General features: G+C 43.5%; 1 protein-coding gene across 1 annotated transcript; it reads right to left on the reverse strand.

The window, feature by feature from the left end:
* Positions 1–531: 531 nt before the first annotated feature.
* Positions 532–22,778, reverse strand: LOC119843749 (glutathione S-transferase theta-1-like). Its single transcript, XM_038373555.2, has 6 exons — positions 22,614–22,778; positions 19,795–19,851; positions 10,147–10,234; positions 8,060–8,210; positions 2,341–2,517; positions 532–1,488 (listed from the first exon to the last, which is right to left on the reverse strand). Exons 1-6 carry the CDS (start codon positions 22,723–22,725, stop codon positions 1,288–1,290), a joined length of 786 nt encoding a protein of 261 aa, XP_038229483.1. The 5' UTR covers positions 22,726–22,778; the 3' UTR covers positions 532–1,287.
* Between the last annotated feature and the right edge of the window lie 409 nt (positions 22,779–23,187).

Here is a 23,187-nt window from a genome sequence, read left to right on the forward strand (position 1 = left end):
CTTGTATTTAGCTGTGACACTCTGAGTACCTTTCCCATCCTTGAGGAAGAGTTCTGTGTAGCTTGAAAGCTTGTCTCTCTCACCAACAGAAGTTGGTTCAATAAAAGATATTACTCACCAACCTTGTCTCTCTAATAAACTAAAGACAGTTTCTTTTCCTTTGGAGCAGACCATTAACAAGTGTGTGGGTGTGTACGTACACAGCAAAAAAGACAAGCAGAGAAGAAACACATGGTCTCATCTGGTAAATTCATCCGCAAAGCCCTCATCCTTCAGAGAACCAATGATGACTCTTACTCTCTGAATGGAAGAGTTGTGCAAAGGTCTCTCAAAATCTTAGCTCTCATAAATGCATGCTGTCTCTCTTGAATTTGAAAGAAATAAATGTTGCACCTTTTTAAGTTTCACTCATAGCTGTACTTCATAATTTTATAGGAAAAATATAAATAAAAACATTTTCTTGCCACAAAACCTAATTTTAGCTTGTTGATAAAATGTAGATTCAGGTTGAAATTTATCATATACATTCTCAGTTTGGGAAGGAATTAAACACCACATCACTCCATACACACACAATTTATGGGTTAAATTTATAAAAATGCTTTCAGGGTCTTTTAGAACTTAAAACCTAGTGCAGTAGTGCTATTAGAACCATAATGACATTGTAGAAAACTTCAGCAACAACCATCTAAATAGCTGAGATAGTAAATACTTAAAAGGAAAGAGGGTGTAAAATATTGACGTTTTTAGTCATGATATTTTCATTAACAATGGGGAGAGAGTTTTGCCTGAGCAAGGACTTCAGGATAAGGTTCAAGGACAACAGGAAATCATGAATATAAGCATACAGAAATACAGATTCTACCCATTTAAGATTCTTTCACAATTGGGTGTTTTCAGCAGAATCCAAAGTCTTTGTATAGTTTTCTCATCACTGCCTCCTTAATTTTGCTGCAGTTCCAGAAGGTTTATGTGTTATTGGTACAGATCACCTAAAAGCAAATATGACAACAAAAAAGTCACAAAGCCCTCCCCCCGAAAAGATTTGCTGCCTGTTTATTTGTTCTCAGATGCTTCCTGTGAATTTACAGCTTCAGTTTCTAAGATTTCCCCAGCTTCTGTCCCTGAGGATGCTACAATGGACTAAGGAAGTATTGTATTTTCCACAAGGAAAGTGCTGCAGTGTTCTTTCCTCCTTAGGAAGGGCACTTACTCATGGTGCTGGAGTGGGGGTTGGGGGAGCAAGATGGTGAAAAGACGCAGATCAAATGGTAACAGAACGTTAACTCATTTCATTATTTTCCTCAGCACAGGTGCCAGATGCTCTTTCAGCTGTGGGTCAATTTGGATGTTGCTGAGTTCCTTGATATTCAGGATAATCTCGTGTGCTTCCTGGAAGAGTTCCTTCCCCACAGCTTCCTCTACCCGGTTGCGCCATTCTGACAGCTTGGGTCTGTCTTCAAAGATGTCGCAACCTACTCCAATGGGCTGCATAGAGAGACACAACTGCAGTGAGAAATGTTGAAGCTTCCACAAGGGAAGTCACCATTAAGTGTGTGTGTGGGGTGGGGTCAGGGGGAACACATGGAAGAGAATCAGAAAGGTTGGGAGATCTCCTAGTCTACCTATGCGTCTGGAAAAAAACCCAACTGGACTGTATTTCTTCATGCATTTTAATAGTCCCAAATGCACTCCTGACAACAGTGGCCCCTTTGACTTGATGACGACACATGAAGTGGCTAACACTTATTTGAGTAATGCTCAGCTACAGCATTAAAGAGATGGGGCTAGAGATCCCATTGGTGGCTGCTATTGCCTACTTGCTATTTGTAGTGAGGAATGCTAAACCAGGTAGCAACATACGAGACCACCACCACCAGTGTAACTTAAGCTGAGGTTTTAGTTTGGGGGCTTCCCATCTACTTTCTGCCTGTTCCACCCTCTGAATTTCTTCACTGCAGAGATGCAGCACTGCTATTTGTTAGCCACTGGGACATGGAATTAAGAGCGGGAAATGCTCTTGCTCTGCAGGATCCCAGCTCTGATGGCCTGGGATCGAGCAACCAATCTCAGTATGATCCACTTAATTTGATTTTTTTAAAAAAAAGCTCCCCCCAGCTTTGCTACTGGAGGATTTTCAAGTTGGTATCTTGTGGGTCTGGTGTGGGGAAGAATAAGTAGGTCTGGAGGAGAATATTCTAATATAGGAATCCCTCCCTCTGCTGAATTAGATCTGCATTCCTGCTCTAGGGAAATAGTACCACCTGCTCATTCCCAGGTAGTTAGACAATACCAGCTTTTCCTTGTGCTGAGTCTTCATGATTACAATCCACTACTCACCTGCATGAGCTCCACAATAGCCACTAGGTCTGCCAGGGAGATCTCATTGCCCAGGATGAACGGCTTGTCCTGAAGGAATTTCTCCTCAAACTGCTTCAGGGAAATAGCCAGCTCATCCATAACCTCCTGCAGCTTCTCCGGAGGCAGTGTCTGGCCTGTGAAGAGGGGAATGAGCACCTGTTTTGGGAGAAGGGAATAGACTTAGCCTCCATAGATGTACTTGCACTGGATTTCCTTTGCCTTTCCAAATGGGATCCACTAAATTTACTTATCATCACGTCATACAATCTAGGTTTAGTTTGAAGTGATGCTATATTCACATGTGGCAAGATCTCAGCTTTCATTAAAAGATGATCCTTTATCCTCCAAAATGCTCACAGTCAAAGCAATCGTGTCCAAAGCGGTGCACAGAATAAAAACCCTCAGTGTTTCACAGCTTCACAGCTTCCTCCTGCTATGGCTTCTGGTTAAGCCTCTTGTTTATTTTGAGAAAGTGGTGCTGACAGCTAGTCAGCTCAGGTCATAACTTCAAGGAAGTATTAAGTGTACAAATTCACTTGTTAGAACAGAACAAAAAGGGATGTTATCACAATACATGTACCTGGTAATTACATTTGCTTTAGATGCATGAAAGCTAGTGAAATTATGTTATAAGTGGGTCACGACCCCATTTTAATGGAGTCGCCAGAGCCGAAGCCCGAGCCTAACCACCTGGGGTTGAAACCTGAGGGCTTCATCTCTGGGTGGTGGGGCTCAGGTTACAGGCCCTCAGCCTGGGGTTGCAGCCTTTGGGCTTGGGCTTTGTCCCCCCACTCCCTTTCCCCCCCCCCCCCCCGCTGGGGGTCATGTAGTAATTTTTGTTGTCAGAAGGGGGTCGTGGTGCAATGAAGTTTGAGAACCCCTGCCCTAGATCAAAGATGTGTTAGGATAAGAGTTGTCACATTGTTCATGAAAACTAATGAAATTGTCTGGATGTCTATAACTAAATGTATTAATCTCTGTAATTGCATGGCCCATCAACCAGGGTTGAAGCCTTAAACTTTAAACGAGAAGGTTGTTAACTTCAAAGTATGGATCATTATGTAAGACAATGGAAGATCTACAAACTTGGTCTGCATTTAATCGATAAAACAAGACCCCTGCAGTGATGGAAACGCTTGCCAGACTTTTCAGCTATAAAAAGAGAACCTGGGAATGATTCTGCATCTCTGATCAATTTGATGCTGTTAGGGGGCATTCCAAATAAAAGAGAGAGGTCCCCAAAGCCATTTTGGGCAGCCCTGAGAGACTTATGGAGAACTAAGCAGATACACCATCTCTGCTGTCACTTTGGACTTACAAACTTTGACTCGCCTGTTATGTATTTTACCTGCTTTAACCTCTCAGTAACACTCATTTCTTTTTCTTAGCTAATAAATATTAGGTTACTTTCCTAGAGAAATTGGCTTTGGTAATTTCTGGTTTTAATAAACTTTCATCATAAAGTCCAGTTTATCTGGGTGGTAAAAAGGTGCTGGAGAGCTTAAGGGGACTGGTCATGGCTCCATGGTTAGACTAATTCAGTAGTCCAGGAGAGCACATTTGTTACTGGTTTGGTGAAATCTAATTATAGAATACACCGCCAGTTTGGGGTATTGGCCCTGTTTTCTGACAGTCTAACCTGAGATTGTCTCTTTCTTTTGTAGCCACATATCAGGCACCGTGACAGGAAAGCAGAACTCTGATCACAGATTTTTGCAGGTGAAACTGGGAGCAAATGTCTCCTAATCATTAGGATATACAGCAATTCATTCCATGATTGCTTAATCCAGGCCAGAATTTAAGCAGATTCTATGCGTCAACAATATGAAGCACAAGCAGTGTTCCTTAGCGTGTGAGCTATATATTCATAGATTTCAAGGCTAGAAGGGACCATTATGATCATCTAGTGTTACCTTTGCCATAGAACTTCACCCAGTGATTCCTGCATAAAAATAACTTGTGGCTGAATACAGCAATTTTTTTTTAGAAAGACATCCCGTCTTGATTGAAAGACTCCAACTGATGGAGAACATACACACCCCTTGGTATCCTGTTCTAATGGTTATTTACATTCCCAGTTAGAATCAAAGGTTGCTACAAGGTCTTTGTAAGTCCGGCATCCTGAATAAAGAATCCCCTCTGTGTTTACTACACCCAAGGCCTGGCTCTTCTCCATGGCAAGGGACACAACAGTCATATGGTTTTAATTTGATATTATTAATAAAAAAGATACAAATCCTGCATTTATTTTCCAGGGATCATCAAGTGAATCAGGAAGAAGTTTTATTAGTTCAGAAGCAATGCTGGAGCTCAGCATAGTTTATTCAGAACTGGATGTGTCCTAGATCTTTCAGGCCAGAAGGGACCATTAAGATCATCTTGTCGGTTCTCTTGCATATCACAGGCCAGTAAACCTCATACTGCAATTTCTCCATCAAGCCCATAACACCTATTTGAGCTATAGCATATCTTTTAGAAAGACATCCAGTCTTGATTTAAAGACTTCTGGTATAGATAATCCCATACATTCCTAGGTCAGATGTTCCAATGGTGAATCATAGCATTTCTGTGTAGTGGCTTGGGACAGCATCTTCCTCCTTTTCCCATTCTAGGGACAGTTTGTCTTCTCCCATATCCTAGTTAGTGTGCCCTGTGCTACAGAGTGGTTTTATATCCTTCCCTACCTCCAGTGATCCAGTGGCTACTTCCTGGACCAGGGTTATCTTATCAGCAGCGAGATTAAGTTGGATTAGAACATAAACACATAAAAATGGCCATATTGGGTCAGACCAAAGGTCCATCTACCTCAGTAATCTGTCTTCCAACTCAGGCCAATGCCAGGTTCCCCAGAGGGAATGAACAGAACAGGTAATCATCAAATGATCCATCCCGTCACCCATTCCCAGCTTCCGGCAAACAGAGGCTAGGGACACCATCCCTGCCCTTCCGGGCTAATAGCCATTGATGGACCTATCCTCCATGAATTTATCTAGTTCTTTTTTGAAGCCTGTTATAGTCTTGGCCTTCACAACATCCTGTGGCAAAGAGTTCCACAGGTTGACTGTGCGTTGTGTGAAGAAATACATCCTTTTGTTTGTTTTAAATCTGCTATTAATTTCATTTGGTGACCTCTAGTTCTTGTGTTATGAGAAGGAGTAAATAACTCTTCCTTATTTACTCTCTCCACACGAGTCATGCTTTTATAGACCTCTATCATATCCCCCCTTAGTCGTCTCTTTTCCAAGCTGACAAGTCCCAATCTTACTCATCTCTCCTCATATGGAAACTGTTCCATACCCCTAATCATTTTTGTTGCCCCTTTCTAAACCTTTTCCAATTCCAATATACCTTTTTTGAGATGGGACGACCACATCTGCACACACAGTATTCAAAATGTGGGCGAACCATGGATCTATATAGAGGCAATATAATACTTTCTGTCTTATTATCTATCCCTTTCTTAATGATGCCCAACATTCTGTTAGCTTTTTTGACTGCCACTGCACATTGAGTGGATGTTTTCAGAGAATTATCCACAATGACTCCAAGATCTCTTTCTTGAGGGGTAACGGCTTATTTATATTTTATATGTATAGTTGGGATTATGTTTTCCAGTGTGCATTACTTTGCATTTATCAACATTGAATTTCATCTGCCATTTTGTTGTTGTTTTGTGAGATCCTTTGGTAGCTCTTCACAATCTGCTTTGGACTTAATTATCTTGAGTAGTTTTGTATCATCTGCAAATGTTGCCACCTCACTGTTTACGCCTTTTTCCAGATCATTTATGAATATGTTGAATAGGATTGGCCCCAGTACAGACCCCTGGGGGACACCACTATTTACCTCTCTCCATTCTGAAAACTGACCATTTATTCCTACCCTTTGTTTCCTATCTTTTAACCAGTTACCGATCCATGAGAGAACCTTCCCTCTTATCCCATGACAGCTTACTTTGTTTAAGAGCCTTTGGTGAGGGACCTTGTCAAAGGCTTTCTGAAAATCTAAGCACACTATATCCACTGTATCCTCCTTGTCCACATGCTTGTTGACCCCCTCAGAGAATTCCAGTAGTTTGGTGAAGCATGATTTCCCTTTACAAAACATATGTTGACTCTTACCTAACAAATTAAGTTAATTTATGTGTCTGACAATTCTGTTCTTTCCTACAATATCAACCAGTTTGCCCGGTACTGAAGTTAGGCTTACTGGCCTGTAATTGCCAGGATCACCTCTGGAGCCCTTTTTAAAAATTGATGTCACATTAGCCATCCTCCAGTCATTAGTTACAGAAGCTGATTTAAACGATAGGTTACAAACCACAGTTAGTAGTTCTGCAATTTCACATTTGAGTTCCTTCAGAACTCTTGGGTAAATACCAGCTGGTCCTGGTGACTTATTACTGTTTAATTTATCAATTTGTTCCAAAACCTCCTTTAATGACACCTCAATCTGGGACAGTTCCTCAGATTTGTCACCTAAAAAGAATGGTGCAGGTTTGGGAATCTCCCTCACATCCTCAGCAGTGAAGACCGATGCAAAGAATTAATTTAGTTTCTCCTCAATGGCCTTATCATCCTTGAGTGCTCCTTTAGTATCTTGATCGTCCAGGGGCCCCACTGGTTGTTTATCAGGCTTTCTGCTTTTGATGTACTTACATTTTTTTGCTATTACTTTTTGAGTCTTTGGCTAACTGTTCACTTTTTTTTGGCCTTCCTAATTATATTTTTACACTTCACTTGTCAGAGTTTTTGCTCCTTTCTAGTTTCCTCAATAGGATTTAACTTCCATTTTTAATTTTCTTTGAAGCCTTGTGAGAGCAGATTGCAGAGATTGGAAGCAATTGTATGTTGCATATGTGACTCATATTTGTGTTTCTTCTTTGTTTCTTAGCCAGCTGTACTCCAATGTCAACAGAACAGGAAATTAAACAAGCCTCAAAGTGTGTAGTCAATTACTGACAAGGGCAAAGTTACAATAAGCAAAATGAAGTTATTACATGTTTACTGGCAACTCTCCGCACAGAGTGTATCCCCATTATTTCTATTCTTGTTCCCATTTTGGAGTAGCATCTGTGTGTGCTGGAAGCAGATAGTCTCCTACAGATTTCATAATTGGTGAGTCTGCAGGGGAGCTGTGATTAAAGAATACAAGCCTTTCAGCTTTGTTTTGCAGAGCATGCACAAGGGAAGCAAAAGGAACCCAGGTCCTATCCACACCTCCAAGCTCTCTCTCTTTGGCTATGGCTATACTAAAACTACAGGGTGTGATGTGGTTTGTGTACACATACCTGAGCTAGCTTTAATCTAGCGGTGAAGGTGCAGCAACACAGGTTTCAGCAGGGACTAGCCGCCTGAGTAATCCCTAGGGTATCGGGTCTGGGTGGGCTTATACAGCCTGCACTGAAGCAGCTTCACTTTCTGAAGATCTATAAAGATCTGTGCTTCCCTGGTGAGGTTCAGACCTCCTGCGTTAGACTGATATTTTTATGGGAAAGTTATTACCAAAGCCTTCCTTCCCACATCCAAATACTAAGGAACTGGGAACAATTGCCTATGTAAGTTTCCTATCAGCTGGGTATGAGGCCAAGTGTGCTATTTTGGGGAGACAAACTTGCTTTGTATAGGAGCTGTTTAAATGTCCCATGTCCAGTGAGGAAATACTAGTATTCTGAGCTTTTAGAATTTAATCTTCTTACCTTGATCCACAAGGTCTTGGGAGCATTAGCCCGGATGTTGGTATGATGCCATGACAGGTATTCATCTACCCGGGCCTGTTTCTGTATGTCAGACGGGTACCAGTGATCAGGGGTTTTGTACTTCCTGCTCAGATACAGAAGAATTGCAGTGCTGTCCAGAAATTAATGGGAGACAAACAGTGGGGCAGATAAGGTGAAAGAATATAGTCAGCTGCATCAATCTCTCCTCCCCCTTTCCTAATGTTGCTTCCACTAAAAAGTGTTGGGGCTGGGATTTTCAAAGGAGCCTAGTGGAGGAAGCCACTCAATTCCCACTAAAAGTCAATCCGAGCTGGGCACCTATCTGTTGTAGGCTCCTTTCAGAAATTTAACCTGTAGGAAAATTAAGCCTCAAGATGAAACCAGTGTTTGTACAGTGCCTAGCACAATGGAGTCCTGGTCCATGACTAGTGATCCTAGGCACTCCAGTAACACTACTATTACTACTACTAACACTAATAATAATCTGTAGACAATATTTTGCTAAAAACCCATTAGCAGCTGTACTTTTCTGATGCCTCTCTCATCACTGCAGATTTCCAAGGGGTTTGTGTACCAACAGAAGCTCTCTTTAAGTGGCATCCCCCTCCAATCATCTTCATAAAGGCCCTGTCTTGCAAGATCTCCCCACCTACCCTAGTGAATTCAAGGGAATTGCTTGCACAGAGAGCTTGCAAGATCAGGCCCTTGGTGTTTGTTGCAGTCCAGTGTTTGTGTCATCACAAACAGGCAGGAGAAATCAGCTGGTTAAAAATCTTGGTAATTTGCAATGACGTATGGTCAGCTATTGTGTTGGGGAGTGAGTCCCATAGAAAAATCTATACTGACAAAAGTAAAGAAAGAAAATGGCAGCCCATGCCATTCTGATACAGATATCATTGAACTATTTTAGCATTATGACAGTGTAAGCCTGCTGAGATAAGGCTTTTCAAAGGATGCAGACAGGTCATTTTGTAAAATAAAAACGAGGTTTTATCTGTCTGATGCTTATATGACCTTTGTCGCTGTAGTATCTGAGTGACTAACACAAACAGAAATGTTGCCATGATTTTGTATTTCAGAGTAAAAGGCTTCTTTGTTTGTTTAGCTTTAAACATTCCTCTGCAGTGTTCGTAACCCAAGGCTTTGTTGTGTAGTGTATGCACATGAGAACCAGGTGGCAAAACCCATGCCTAAGGTCCTAGGTGCTATGGTAACATAAATAATACAAAATAACAATAGTATGTTTTCATCATGGAAGCTAACAAATGCAGAAAAGCAAACAAAGTAAATGAAATTTTTTATTACAATAACCTGAGATGTTAAAAGGTAAGAATTTTAAATCTTTGTGTATGATTTTTATCTTGGCAGTGTCAAGAGGTTTCAAATGTAAAAAGGTAACTGCAAAACATTTTAAGTGGGCACCCACGGCCCAAGCACGACTGTCAGTTAAATTAACCCTTTCAGAGCCAGCAGAGATGCACATGAGACAAATACTGTATTGTCCTGCTCCAGCCCATGCTAGAAAATCCTTGGTTCCCCATGAATAACAAGGACCAATTAAGCTAGAAATGGCTATTCCACAATTTCAATTACACCTAACCAAAGAGGACCCTTCTGACTATCAGCTCCAAGTCTGAATCATATCATATATTTGAAATATGTGCATAGATTTAAGAACATAAGAATGGTCATACTGGGTTAGATCAAATGTCCATCTAGCCCAGTATGCTGTCATCTGACAGTGGCCAATGCCAGGTGCTTCAGAGAAAATGAACAGAACAGATAATCATCAAGTGACCCATCTCATTGCCCATTCCCAGCTTTAAACTTCTAAATGATAACACTGCATGTGAGTCAAGTCTCTACCATCTCCTTTCTTTGCAGGAACATAGGAGCTGAGATACCAAAGCAGATCATCAATCTGTCTAATCCATAAATGCATATGGCAAATTCTGAATTTTTTTTTAAATCAGCCATAGGGAGTGATACTTCCCAACCCCTGAATTTAATCAGCTTATCCCCTCATAAGTATGGTGAGTAATAGTATTTGGGGATTGAATTCTTACCTCTCTGCTAAGGTGAAGCCTCCATCCTTCAGCGCTGGCACTTTCTTTAGGATGTTCACTTTGCCAAACTCTTCTCTATAATGTTGCCCTAAAAACAAATAAAATATGATAGTCCATGGTCAGAACTATCTAAACCTCTGAAAACTGAAGCAAGCACCTAGCTCATACGTAACTAGACCATGCATGAATGCGGATCAGTCAAACCCATACGAACATTCTGCCTTCACTTCATGGTGTTCTGTTAGAGTTTTCTATATGTGCATGTTTCAGATTAAAAAGGGGCATAAGTTAAAGAGCCAGAACATAAGCTATCTGTGAACTTTGCAAGCTGCTCAGGTCTGCCAATGGCATGGAGCAGTTCAGGATGTTGCATGAGGATTCAGTCATTTGATTCCTGTCAGTGCTAGTTGTTAGTATTATATAGTTTATATTATGGAGCAAATATTATATATTTTTAAAGACCCTCTATTTAAGCTATATGAATCACCCTTCTATCATGCTTTGCGCTAGAAATTTATTAAACTGTGATTAGGCTCTTGTTCTTGGTACATGTAAAAATCATGAAGGACAAGATAGTGTTTAGTTGAGGTTTGCTAATATTAATAGGTAACTATAATTGTTGCAGTTTTTCTAGAAATATTTTGCTATAGATGTCCAAGAACCTTGGAAAACATGTGCAAACTGAATAAGAAAGAAAAATAGGGTACATAATGAGACAATGGAATGTGGGGAATTTCCTGTCCATGATAAACAACACAGAGGTGTGCGTGTGTATATTGTGACAGGGTCGAGCCAGATGGCTATAGAAGAGTAATAGAAGACAGATATATAAGCCCCAGGCTAAGTAGGTCCCTTTTCCCTGGGTAAGTAACAGGGAAGGTTCCAGAACAATCAGGAACCTTCTAGAGACAATTAAGACAGGCTGATTAGAACACCTGCAGCCAATCAAGAAGCTGCTAGAATCAATTAAGGCAGGCTAATCAGGGCACCTGGGTTTTAAAAAAGGAGCTCACTTCAGTTTGTGGTGGAGCTGGGAGCAAGAGGCACTAGGAGCTGAGAGTGAGAAAGCGGACTGTTGGAGGACTGAGGTATACAAGCATTATCAGACACCAGGAGGAAGGTCCTATGGTGAGGATAAAGACGGTGTTGGGAGGAGGCCATGTGGAAATAGCCAAGGGAGTTGTAGTTGTCGCACAGCTGTTCCAGAAGGCACTCTAGACAGCTGTATTCCACAAGGCTCTGGGCTGGAACCTGGAGTAGAGGGCGGGCCCGGGTTCCCCCCAAATCCTCCCAACTCCTGGTCAGACACAGGAGGAGCTGACCTGGACTGTGGGTTCAGAAAAATGGCCAAGCTGAGGGCTGCCGTGAAGCTCCACGGCGAGCAAATCTGCCAATAAGCGCAAGACCCACCAAGGTAAAGCAGGAACTTTGTCACTATATATATATATATATATATATATATATATATACACACATACCGCTGTCAATCAGCTGTGTGATGAGGTGTAATCCCTGACCCATATAGCTCTGCTGGCAGACGCTTGTAGTGCATTATACTGGCAAAAACATGCATTTACCAGGAAATCTTATTTAACTGGGAGTGGAGGTTGGGGACTAGAATAAGCATTATGCCAGTATAACTGCATCCATATTAGGAGTGCTTTGCTGGTACAGTAGATATGTATACTATATCAGGAAAGTGCTCCTCACTCTCCAGGGTGTAATCTTTGTTAAAAGCTCTCCATTGCAAAGAGAGACATATAAAAGAGATGGTTTGCTGTCAGATTGGGAGGATGTATCATCTAGTGGAGTCCCACAGGGTCTGGTACTATTCAATATTTTTATGAATGACTTGGATAATGGAGTGGAGATTATGCTTATAAACTTTGTGGATGACACCAAGCTGGGAGAGGTTGCAAGCACTTTGGAGGACAGGATTAGAATTCAAAACTATCTTGACGAGTGAGAGAATTGGTCTGAAATAAACAGGATGAAATTCAATAGAGACAAGTGCAGAGGAAAGGAGGAAGAAAATCAAATGTACCACTACAAAATGGGAAACAACTGGCTAGGCAGTAGTACTGCTGAAAAGGATAGTGGATCACAAAATGAATATGAGCCAGTAACCAGGTCCCCCCTCAGTCCTCTTTTCTCAAGCCTAAACATCCCCAGTTTTCGTAACCTTTCCCCAGAGGTCAGGTTTTCTAAACCTTTTAATTGTGTTGCTCTCCTCTGGACTCTCTCCAATTTGTGAACATATTTTCCAAAGTGTGGCACCCAGAATTGGACACAGTAGGCCTTACTAGGTTAATATAATTCCGGAGTGCCTTAACAGGAACGTTGTATGTAAGATACAGGTGGTAATTGTCCTGCTCTACTTGGCACTAGTGAGGCCTCAGATGGACTACTGTGTCTAATTCTAGGTGCTACACTTTGGGAAAGATGTTCACAAATTGAAGAGAGTCCAGAGGAAAACAACACAATTAATAAAAGGTTTAGAAAACCTGACCTCTGGGGAAAGGTTAAGAAAACTGGGTATTTTTAGTTTTGAGAAAAGAAGACTGAGGGAGTACCTGGTAACATCATTCAAATATGTTAAGGTCTATAGTAAAGAGGATGACGATCAGTTGTTCTCCAGGACCACTGAAAGTAGGACAGGACATAATGGGCTTAATCTGCAGCAAGAGAGATCTAGGTTAGATATTAGGGAAAACTTTTTAACTTTCAGGGTTGTTAAGCTCTGCAATAGCCTTCCAAGGGCAGTTGTGGACTCCCCAGTATTGGAGGTTTTTAAGAAAACGTCAGACAAACACCTGTCAGGATGGTCTTGGTTTATTTGTCCTGCCTCAGCAAAAGGGGCTGGACTTGAACACTTTCTAGCGTTTCTTCCAGCCTTACATTTCTATGATTCAATGAGATTGTAACAGAAGTAACCAGTTGATCCCTTTTCAGAGTAGCAGCCGTGTTAGTCTGTATTCACAAAAAGAAAAGGAGGACTTGTGGCACCTTAGAGACTAACAAATTTATTAGAGCATAAGCTTTCGTGAGCTACAGCTCACTTCATCGGATGCATTTGTTGATCCCTTGTGTTCTATCATTTGTTTTGTTTTAGGTTTTATTTTCCTTTCTTTAATAATAAAATAGCCAGGGTTAATCACTGTGATTTTGCGTGGTCTCAGTCATGGTGTCTCCAAGGGTTTGTAAAAGAACCCCTGCAACTCAAATGGTGAGAGTCACAGCCCTGACTGTGGCTGTGGCTGTAAGAGGGATGACTAGTAAGGGCTGGCCTACTGGTGCATGTTTCTTAAAACACAATATCGTTAGTAATTTTTCAAACGAAATTACTTGGCCTCCAACCATTTAAAATCACCCTTTTCCACCCCACAATCCCTTGAGTGTAATTAGGCTCAGCGGCACCCACTGCAGTATTGCTGGTGCAGGTAGCAAGTGGGGACTAAGCCCCCAGCCCCATGTCCTTGTCGAGCTCAGTCAGGGCTCCCTGTGGGGGTGTTGCTAGGCACAGTGTTCCTGCTGAGCCCCTCAAGGGGCACGGCTGAACCTGTGCTCTCCACCGCAGGCCTCTTGCTGGCAGGGTTGGAGCACAGCTAAGGACCGAACCAGCCCTCAGTGTTGCCACATGGGACAGGACTGGGGCTGAGCTGGAGCCCAACTGGCATGAGGGGAAAATGTCCTGCCTTCCAGTGAATTTAAACCTTGCCCGGCCTGAGGGGGAAAGCCTTCTGATTGGCTGACTTCCCTACCTGCCCGCCTTCTTGGGCTGAGTGACCAATCAGAGCTGCTACGGGAAGAGCTAGCGCTCGCTCCCTCTCTCACCGCAGCAACCCAACGCCATTCTCACAGGAGGGGAGGGGGCAGTGGAAAGAGCCCAGCCCTCAGGGCAGCTCTGCTCCCTCCTTCCGCTTCCCTTGCCGCAACACTGGCCCTGGGCAGGAGGAGAGGGGACCCCACTGCAGCCCCCAGGCCTGGGAGTGGGGTGCAGAACCCTAGAAGGAGCCGAGGTGAGGCTGGGCGGATGGGGGCAGGGGCTGAACTGATGGGCTCCGGGAGGCAGGACTGATTTGGAGATTGGGGCTGGGGCACAATTAATTGCTGGGTAGGAGATGGGCAGATGTGGGGTGAGAGTTCCTGCAGCAGAGGCCAAAATCACCTCACCCAATAAATCTGGGAAAGTAATCAACACCGGTTGTCAGACACAGGCAGGCACGCACACACACAGGTATGCACAGACACTACATACATGGGCTGTCCATAAATTATGTAACACATTTTTTTATTATTTTCAAGCCCCACCCACCTCCTGTAACCTGCTGTAATAACACTGAAACAAACACACAAAATTAAGGACCCACCCACCCCCTTATGTAATTTATGGATAGCCCCACCATCACCACCTCACAGACACAAAGGGGATGGGCAAGAGGAGTTAAAAAATCAAAAGTCAGACCAAAAAACCACAATATCATCTTAAAAAAAAAAAAAAAACCTCATGATTTTTTGGGATCTGACTCATGGCACTTGAGATCAACAATACTGGAATCAGCCAAGGAAAGTGAAGATCAGTAGAGCAGGGTTGAGGCATGGTAGTAAGGCTGTGTGGTGAGACCTCCACCACAGCTGCTGTAGCTATCCTGTGCAGAAGGGGGATTTTTTGGGGGGTCTCATTCTAGCATCTCTCACCACCCCAAATAGTCACTGATGTTAAACAAATCTATTAACTGAGAAGCTCAAACAAATTTCCAAAGAAAAGAACAGCCCTGAGGCAAAGTACAAGGGCAAGGCTCATTATCTCCAATATTTTGAGCTCTGTTGACAGAGTGAGCTCTCTGCAGAGCTAGGCTTGGCTTTTGGATTCTGTAACAGACAGTGCAGGCTGTAGGGAGTTGTCTCCATGAGGATTTAGTTGTTGTCCTTGTTAGTGAGACAAAAGATCCCAGATTGTGGGGATTCTGTATGTGGGAATTAGCGTGTGCATCCTGGACAGTAGCTTCATCATTATGTTAGGTTAAAGGGAAACAGCATCCATGTTTCCCTGCAGTCTAAGTTCACAAGGTAACAGACACCTTTCAAAGCAAATGCACTGTGAATTTATATATACACTTTATGTTAGTTATCCCTGGTTTCTGAGCCTATTGTTAGAGGCAGCCAGCAACTGAGTAATGATGTCCTTTATCACAGTGGCAGCAGGAGAGCTCCATGTGTAATACTCTGAACCAGGTTCCAAGCTGCCTTAATTATTAACGGTCCTATTAAGAACTTAAAATTAGTGTCCTTGATGGAACTATTAAATTATTAAAGCAGCTTGGAGATTGGTTCAGAGCCTCTTACAGGAAGCTCTCATGCTGCCATTGTCACAAATGAGAAATTACATCTAATTTTTTTGTTTCATGATGGCTTTACATATACAATACTGCCTTGCTGAGATTTCTGTCATGTGGCTGTGCAGTGAGCCATTCAGGTTTGCAAAGAAAAGCCTTAATGCCGACACTGGTTTCACATTGCTTCAATGGGATTAATGGTTTTATTTATGTATAACAATAATTATTATGACTGATCTTTATATTTGCAATTTAGCAGAGATAACACTGTAGCCCCATTCTACTAGGCCAGGGATCGGCAACCTTTGGCACACGGCCCGTCAGGGAAAGCTACTGGTGGGCTGGGATGGTTTGTTTACCTTCAGCATCCGCAGGTTTGGTCAATCGCAGCTCCCATTGGCCGCGGTTCACCGTTCCCTCGGCCCCCAACAACTGGGGCTGCGGGAAGCGGCAGCCAGCACGTCCCTCGGCTCGTGCTTCTTCCTGTAGCCCTCATTGGCCTGGAACGATGAAACCCAGCTAGTGGAAGCTGCAATCGGCCAAACCTGCGGACACTGCAGGTAAACAAACCGTCTCAGCCCGCCAGTGGCTTTCCCTGATGGGCCGTGTGCCAAAGGTTGCCCATCCCTGTACTAGGCTGTGCTGGCCAGTATATGTGAGAAGCCTGTTCACAGGTCACATGGTGTTGACCTGACTTGTGGAGTCATCTTCTGAATGGGAACCAGATCTGCTGCAAGTAATTAATTATTTCAAAGCAGCACCTCGAGCTCTCTTGGGGTTATTTACACAAGGGTGATTGCCCTGCCTCCTAGAGCAATTCCAATAGGTAGTATACACAGTTGTTCATGGAATCAAAAAACTTGTCAGGATACTAACAATGAGGACTCCTAGGTATAAGGCCTTAGGGGAAAGGAAGTTTACTGGACAGAGGGGAAAGAGCAAAGTGGGTAACACGTTTTAAAGAAAAGAGAAAAATCAATCTATTCGCCATGGCCAGCCATTCTCCCAGGACTCACATGTCTGAGAACACCACTTCTTTTTTATTTCAAAGTTGATCAGGGTGACCAGATGTCCTGTTTTTAAAGAAGCAGTCCCATATTTAAGCCCTCATGCAGATGTCCTGATTTTTTCTTAAAAAACAGGCAAATTGTCCCGTATTTTCTGCCTCCCCCGCCCCATCAATACTGGGGGATCCTTCTGCTGACCAGATCCGTGCTCACCAGCCACCTGCCCACCAGCGGTGAGTGGGAGGGGGTCCAGTGGCCAAAGCTGCAGCGCACAGGGCCGGGTGCTCCCCCTGCTGGTCCATCAGTGCAGTCCTTGCTGCGTGCCGGCTCTTGGCCAGCAGGGCCCCATCCCCTGTCCCGTTTCCAGCTGGCATTGGCTGCAAGCTGCGGTGGCTGGTGAGTGCGGGCAGGCACCAGGCGGTGTCCGGTTATGTGTCACCGCTGTTGCCCACCCTTTTGCCCTTTACATACTCCCCCTCTCACCTTCCTCTCCCTGCTTTGCCCCTTCACCTCCCCCAGACCCACTGCTCCTCCATATTCCCCCCAGTTGGGATGCATCCCGCTCCCAGTGCTGTGCAGAGAACCAGCCCCCGGTCAGAGCTCTAAGCTCACCAACAGCCCAGGTCATCCCTTCCCCCACCTCCGCTGCGGCTGGAAGCAGCTCCCATTCCTTCCCTCCCACACAGCGCCAAAAAGCTGCTGCTGGCCACAGTTTGGTGTGAACCCTGGCAGAAATTGGGCGGGGGGGGAGCATGTGCCTCTGTGTGCCCCCCCACATGTGTTGCCAGGTACCATGAGAGCCGCGCCCGTCCCGGGGGCCCACCCAGGCAGGGAGGGCGGAGAGCACTGGGCAGGGAGCATCGGATCGGTTGGTCACCCTCCTGCGTGAGAGAGGTGTACAGGAGTGTGTGTGTGTCACCTCTCCCTTTGTGAACCCTAAAGCCTAAAAGATAAGAAGGTAAATAAATAGACTCTAACTACACAGTGTTTCTTTTTAACAGGGGCTCAGTCAACTTGATGTTAATTTGAACATTTGTACTGCATAGTTCTCATTGATTGCCATTGAACTAGCTTGAATACGAGTAATTTTACCAGGAGTTTCATATTCAGCATAGGGAAATATGGCCACCCTAAAGCTGACAGATGGATGTAGCTGGAAGGTGCAGTCAGTAAATGAGTAACAGTCATTTTAAACAATTGCAGAGGTCTAAACAGAAGCAAGTTGAGTGCTTCTGATAAATACACAGTCCTATATAGTGTTCCCATGCAGACATTCAGGGTATCTCTAAAAAACAATGTCCAGTGCCCAGGCTGTCCTTCCCCTGCAGATTCTCTGTAATGAACCAACTAAACTTGCTAGACATGGCTGTAGGGCATTCCTAGCAGTGCTACAGAAGCAGCCACGTTTCAGAGTAGCAACCGTGTTAGTCTGTATTCGCAAAAAGAAAAAGGAGTACTTGTGGCACCTTAGAAACTAACAAATTTATTTGAGCATAAGCTTTCGTGAGCTACAGCTCACTTCATCGGATGCATTTGTTGGAAAAAAAAAAAAAAGCAGCCACAATACAGATGAGTCAGTTGGGTATTCCAGGAATAGAAGCATGCTGATCAAATCACAGTAACCTCTCCCTTAGCTCCCCGCAGTAGGAGTTAAAATAGTGCCATTGCCTTAGCAGTGAATCTGTCTCTCTCTCAACAGGTTGGGCAAAGCTTCCCGGGGCTTTGTGGAATGGATTCAGTAAGGCTGTGCATCCCTTCACAGGCTTTACCTTCTTTTGTGTCTCTCCCATGCATCATGGGGCATTGGCTGGCAGGATGACAGCAAGAGGCTGCATACAGATGTCTCTGAGCTCTGCCCCTCTGTGTTCCCCCCAAAAACAGTCCCTCTTACCCCCTCCCTCAGCATATTTTACAGGCTGTGAGAGCATGTTTCCACTTTCAGGGAACACAAAAGCTCTACTTTCTCATGAAGCACTGACAGCGGAGAGGGCCTGCTGACTTGCGCTCACTAGAATTACAGGTTTCAGAGTAGCAGCCAGGTTAGTCTGTATTCGCAAAAAGAAAAGGAGTACTTGTGGCACCTTAGAGACTAACAAATTTATTTAGCTCACGAAAGCTTATGCTCAAATAAATTTGTTAGTCTCTAAGGTGCCACAAGTACTCCTTTTCTTTTCACTAGAATTACAGTTGTTTGAGTTTCCCTGCAAGAATTCTACAAAATGAATCAATAATGTGATGAATTCCAGACAAGTGGCTGTTTATTGAGGAAGGATAAATTTAAAAGGAAGCAATTGAGATTCTGGTCACAGAGCAAAACTGGAGAGGGAAGAATGTGATGACCAGGTAAAAGACAGCAAGTATGTCTCCTCTTATTGGTGGGACAACAGGATTCCACTGATACTGGTGAAAACAAAAGTGCTTGTTGATTGGACAGCAATATTTGCTCTTTCACATCTAGGCCTTTCAGACCTATGAGCAGAGGTGTTGTTTGAGGAAAATCAGCCCATTAGCTTGAGAAAGCAGCACATGGATATAAACACACTGATTTGCTATCATGGCAGAAACTGCCCATAACTCCCATGCATGACTGTACCATTGAATCTCCTGACTTATAAGCAGCCTCCTGGTCACAGCTCCTATTTAATTGAATAGGTAAAACTAGACGCCCTGCACTTCCAAAATGACCACTGTCTAAGATTGCCAGCTGTATGGCTCCTGCCTTACAAAGTGATCTTCTGGTTGCTGGATCCCAAGAGGCCCATCTACACTGCAAAAAGCCATGTTACAAGACAATATTTTCCTGACCACTTTATAGAAAATTCTGTTCTTGCTGTGTAGATGGCACCAAACAGTGTTACACATATTTAATGCCAAAGCCCTGTGAAGCTCAATTTGTTTCCCCCTTCCATCCAGATGAGGCCAACCCATTTTAAGATGATCCAGGGACTATCTTGTTATAACATCATGCCAAGGGACAGTTCTTGGTTGTTACGTCTAAAGGAGAGAGGCCTATGGTTTGTCAGCTGAACACCCGGCATTGCTTGTTAACTGGTTGTAAGTCCTATTAGTCAGCTGAGGAGTCAGTGCAGGAACTCTCTGCGAGTCCCTATTCCAGGAAGAGAAGAAGCTGCTGAGATGACACTGGGGGAGGAATGGGGGAAGTAGAGAGCAAAGAGTGGCAGGGGGAAGAAGAGGGTCAATTCAGGGCCCCCAAATCTCTGATAGAAAGGGGAGACAGTTAATTTTTGTAGGATTCTGTCTCTTTTGTGTAATGCAAGAGCAGTGTCTGTAACCAGGACCCTTACCTTCGCATGAGTATCCTGGGTTATTGCCACCTGGCATTTTCCTCCCCAAAATGGAATCTGCCAACAGACAGGTAGATTACTGTGACTGAATTCACCCCCTGCATTCACACTCTACACACTCTATAATCTTTGTACAAAATATGCCTTGTTAGGTATCATTTGAAAACTAATAGCTTGCTGGTCAGTAATCTCATGGTAAAATGCGTATAGCAACATTATATGTAAAGTTATGAATTCTTTCTGAATGATGTTAGTGGCACAAGTTCAAACCCATATAGCTCCAATTTGGCAGAACTGGTCAAGCAGGCATATCTTAAACAAAAGAATGTGTGTTTAACTCAATTTACGTAAAAAGAAAAGGAGTACTTGTGGCACCTTAGAGACTAACAAATTTATTAGAGCATAAGCTTTCGTGAGCTACAGCTCACTTCATCGGATGCATTTGGTGGAAAAAAAAAAAATTTTTTTTTCCACCAAATGCATCCGATGAAGTGAGCTGTAGCTCACGAAAGCTTATGCTCTAATAAATTTGTTAGTCTCTAAGGTGCCACAAGTACTCCTTTTCTTTTTGCGAATACAGACTAACACGGCTGCTACTCTGAAACCTGTCAATTTACATAGACGTAGTAAACAAGGTCCTTAAGACAGCAAGAGGGAGGCAAGGCAAATCTGCATTGTAGCAAAACACAGCAGGGAACCTCTTTCACCACCAAATTCCTTATCTCTGTGCTCACAGCAGGCCTGAACTTTTACTAAGCCTAACTCTCAGGAAAACGTCAGGTTTCAGAGTAGCAGCAGTGTTAGTTTGTATTCACAAAAAGAAAAGGAGCACTTGTGGCACCTTAGAGACTAACAAATTTATTTGAGCATAAATTTTCGTGAGGTTCAGCTCACTTCATTGGATGCATTCAGTGGGAAAAAAAATGCATTTCAAAGGGTGGCAGACCTATAAAAGTCGGGGGCAAAAACATCCCAGGTTCTCTCCCTATTCATCTCTCTCTTGCACCTAAGAAAACAAAAGAAACAGCCTATGGATTTGGGAGCAGATCCTAAATTTGTTAGTCTCTAAAATGCCACAAGTACTCCTTTTCTTTTTGCGGATACAGACTAACACGGCTGCTACTCTGAAACTTGGTCAGCAATGTTACTGGAAATTTATGGTAAGAATTTCACCTTGGACCAAGCCTAGTTTGTTAAGTTTAGTACTAGGAAGCATTTTATCTTTATTTTGCTAGTGATCATTTCTGATTTTAATGTCTTATACTTGTACTAATTTAAAATCTATCTCTTTATAGTTAAATAAGCTTAATTTATTCTTTAATGAAAGCTAATCCAGTGTTGTGAATTGTTTGGGTAACACCATTTAGGATAGCAAACTATTGTATGTGATCCCCTTAGAGGAGCAATGGACCTAATGTATCTGGACAGGAGGGGGCTGGACAGTGCAGAACACATTTTGGGGAGAAAATCTGGGACTGGGAGTGTATTGGGGTCACCCTGCAAATGGTACCAAGGCTGGTGGAATTCAGAGTGTGACTGATGTGTGGCTGGCAGGCTGCAGCTATACAGACATTCAGGATGTTACCTGCATGCTGGAAGGCTATTCGTGAGCAGCCCAGGTGGGAGGAACAGCAGCAAAACATTGTGATGGACTCAAATTGCAGGACAGGGGTGCCACAATCTCTCACGGGTCTGGATTGCACTCCGCAATATCATAATTACACAGACCAGAGGGACAAAAGGAAAAAGGCCTTAAATGCTAGGGGGTCCTTAGACAGGGCCTATTTTCTTCCCACCTGAAGTAAAGCCCATGCTTTACTACAAATTTCTACAAATGTCTCTGCACACCTCACATTCCAACCTCCTCATAAACTTCCAACCCTTTCCCTAAAACCTCTGTTACCCCCATCTGCCTACCCCAACCCCCAAGAAAAACTGACTGCCACACACAGTTTATCCCAATCCCTATCTCCCTTGAGTGCTGCATCCCACACAGGATAAACTACCTTTCCACAAACAGACAGACTTCTCATCCCCCACAAACTCCTGGCCCCCTCTAACTCCCTTCCCACTAGGAAAGATCCCAAGATTTGAACTCAGTCTTCCAGCACCCAGGCCTTGTAACACCTGTCTCTAAACTTCCCTATCCCACTCAGACTCCCTCTCAGCAGAAAAGGCTCCCATACTTTGCACTGGTTTCAGAGTAGCAGCTGTGTTAGTCTGTATTCACAAAAAGAAAAGGAATGCACCTGATGAAGTGAGCTGTAGCTCATGAAAGCTTATGCTCAAATAAATTTGTTAGTCTCTAAGTTGCCACAAGTACTCCTTTTCTTTTTGCATATACTTTGCACTGCTCTTCTTTCACTGACTTATGTAAAGTCTGTTACTAGCAGAATAATGAAGGGTTTTCAACCTGGAAATGTACCAAAATATCTATCCTGGAATATTCCAGAAAAGTTATGTTTGTATGAGCCTCTATGTGGACCCTCCTATTCCAGAATAAGCATGTCAATACAAGTACTGATACCAAAATTATAATCAACCCAGAATAAGTATTTTGATACAATCCCTCTTTATAAAAGTCCTTAAAGGAGAAAGGGAAATGCACAGAAATCCTGGGGAGGGGATGGGGGGAGAAGGAAACGCACCACAGTTCCTTAGGGTTTGAGGAAATAGGGAAATGGGTAATATTGCCCCCTCTCCACAAGTGCAGAAAGTGTAATTTGACTGAGTTCCCCATGGACAGATGCTAACCAGGCTCAGTCCCCAAGGGGGGATGGGATGCAGAGTGGTAAAAAGGCTCAGCTCCCTTCACTTACCTTTGAACAGCTCCACATGCTTGAACTCAAAGGGGATATTGTTCTTCTTTGCGAAGATGTAGACCGTTCGGCAGGGCTGAGAAAGCAGATCCAGGTAGAGCTCCAGCCCCATCCTTCCTGCTGGGCACAGGGAGCAGCAGTGAGAGAGAGAGAGGCTTGTCTCAATGTGGCTTTGGCAGCAGCAACCGACAGGGCGGACAGAAATTTCTCTCCAAGGCAGACAGTGGCTTAACTTTGAACCAATAAGGAGAGCCCTTCCCCTGGACTGCCAGGTGTTCCTCTAGGGGAGGTAGAAGGGGCAGAGACTGCAGTAGGTGGGTAGTAACTTTCCCTCTCATTCAGAAAAGGACTAGACATTTATACATATAGTACTGAGAACAGCCACTGTTATGTTACATTCAGTAGCAAAGTACAAGGAATATCAATAAACCTTCATCTTCAGGCCAACCACTAACTGGTTAAGCAGCTAGCATACTGTGACCACTGCTTGTTACTCAGATATTGCTACCTTGTAATTCCTCATCTGTTTGTTTTATCCCATGTGTTTCTCATCATAGATTGGAAGGTCTCTGGG

Source organism: Dermochelys coriacea, chromosome 15 (genome assembly GCF_009764565.3).
Source record: "Dermochelys coriacea isolate rDerCor1 chromosome 15, rDerCor1.pri.v4, whole genome shotgun sequence".
Classification (NCBI taxonomy): Eukaryota; Metazoa; Chordata; order Testudines; family Dermochelyidae; genus Dermochelys; species Dermochelys coriacea.

Coding starts and splice junctions, on each gene's coding strand:
- LOC119843749 (XM_038373555.2), bottom strand. CDS start 22,725: ATGGGGCTGGAGCTCTACCTGGATCTGCTTTCTCAGCCCTGCCGAACG. Junction 8,211..10,146: donor GGCTTCACCTTAGCAGAGAG/GTAAGAATTCAA, acceptor ATTTCTGGACAG/CACTGCAATTCTTCTGTATC. Junction 2,518..8,059: donor CCAAGACCTTGTGGATCAAG/GTAAGAAGATTA, acceptor CTCCCAAAACAG/GTGCTCATTCCCCTCTTCAC.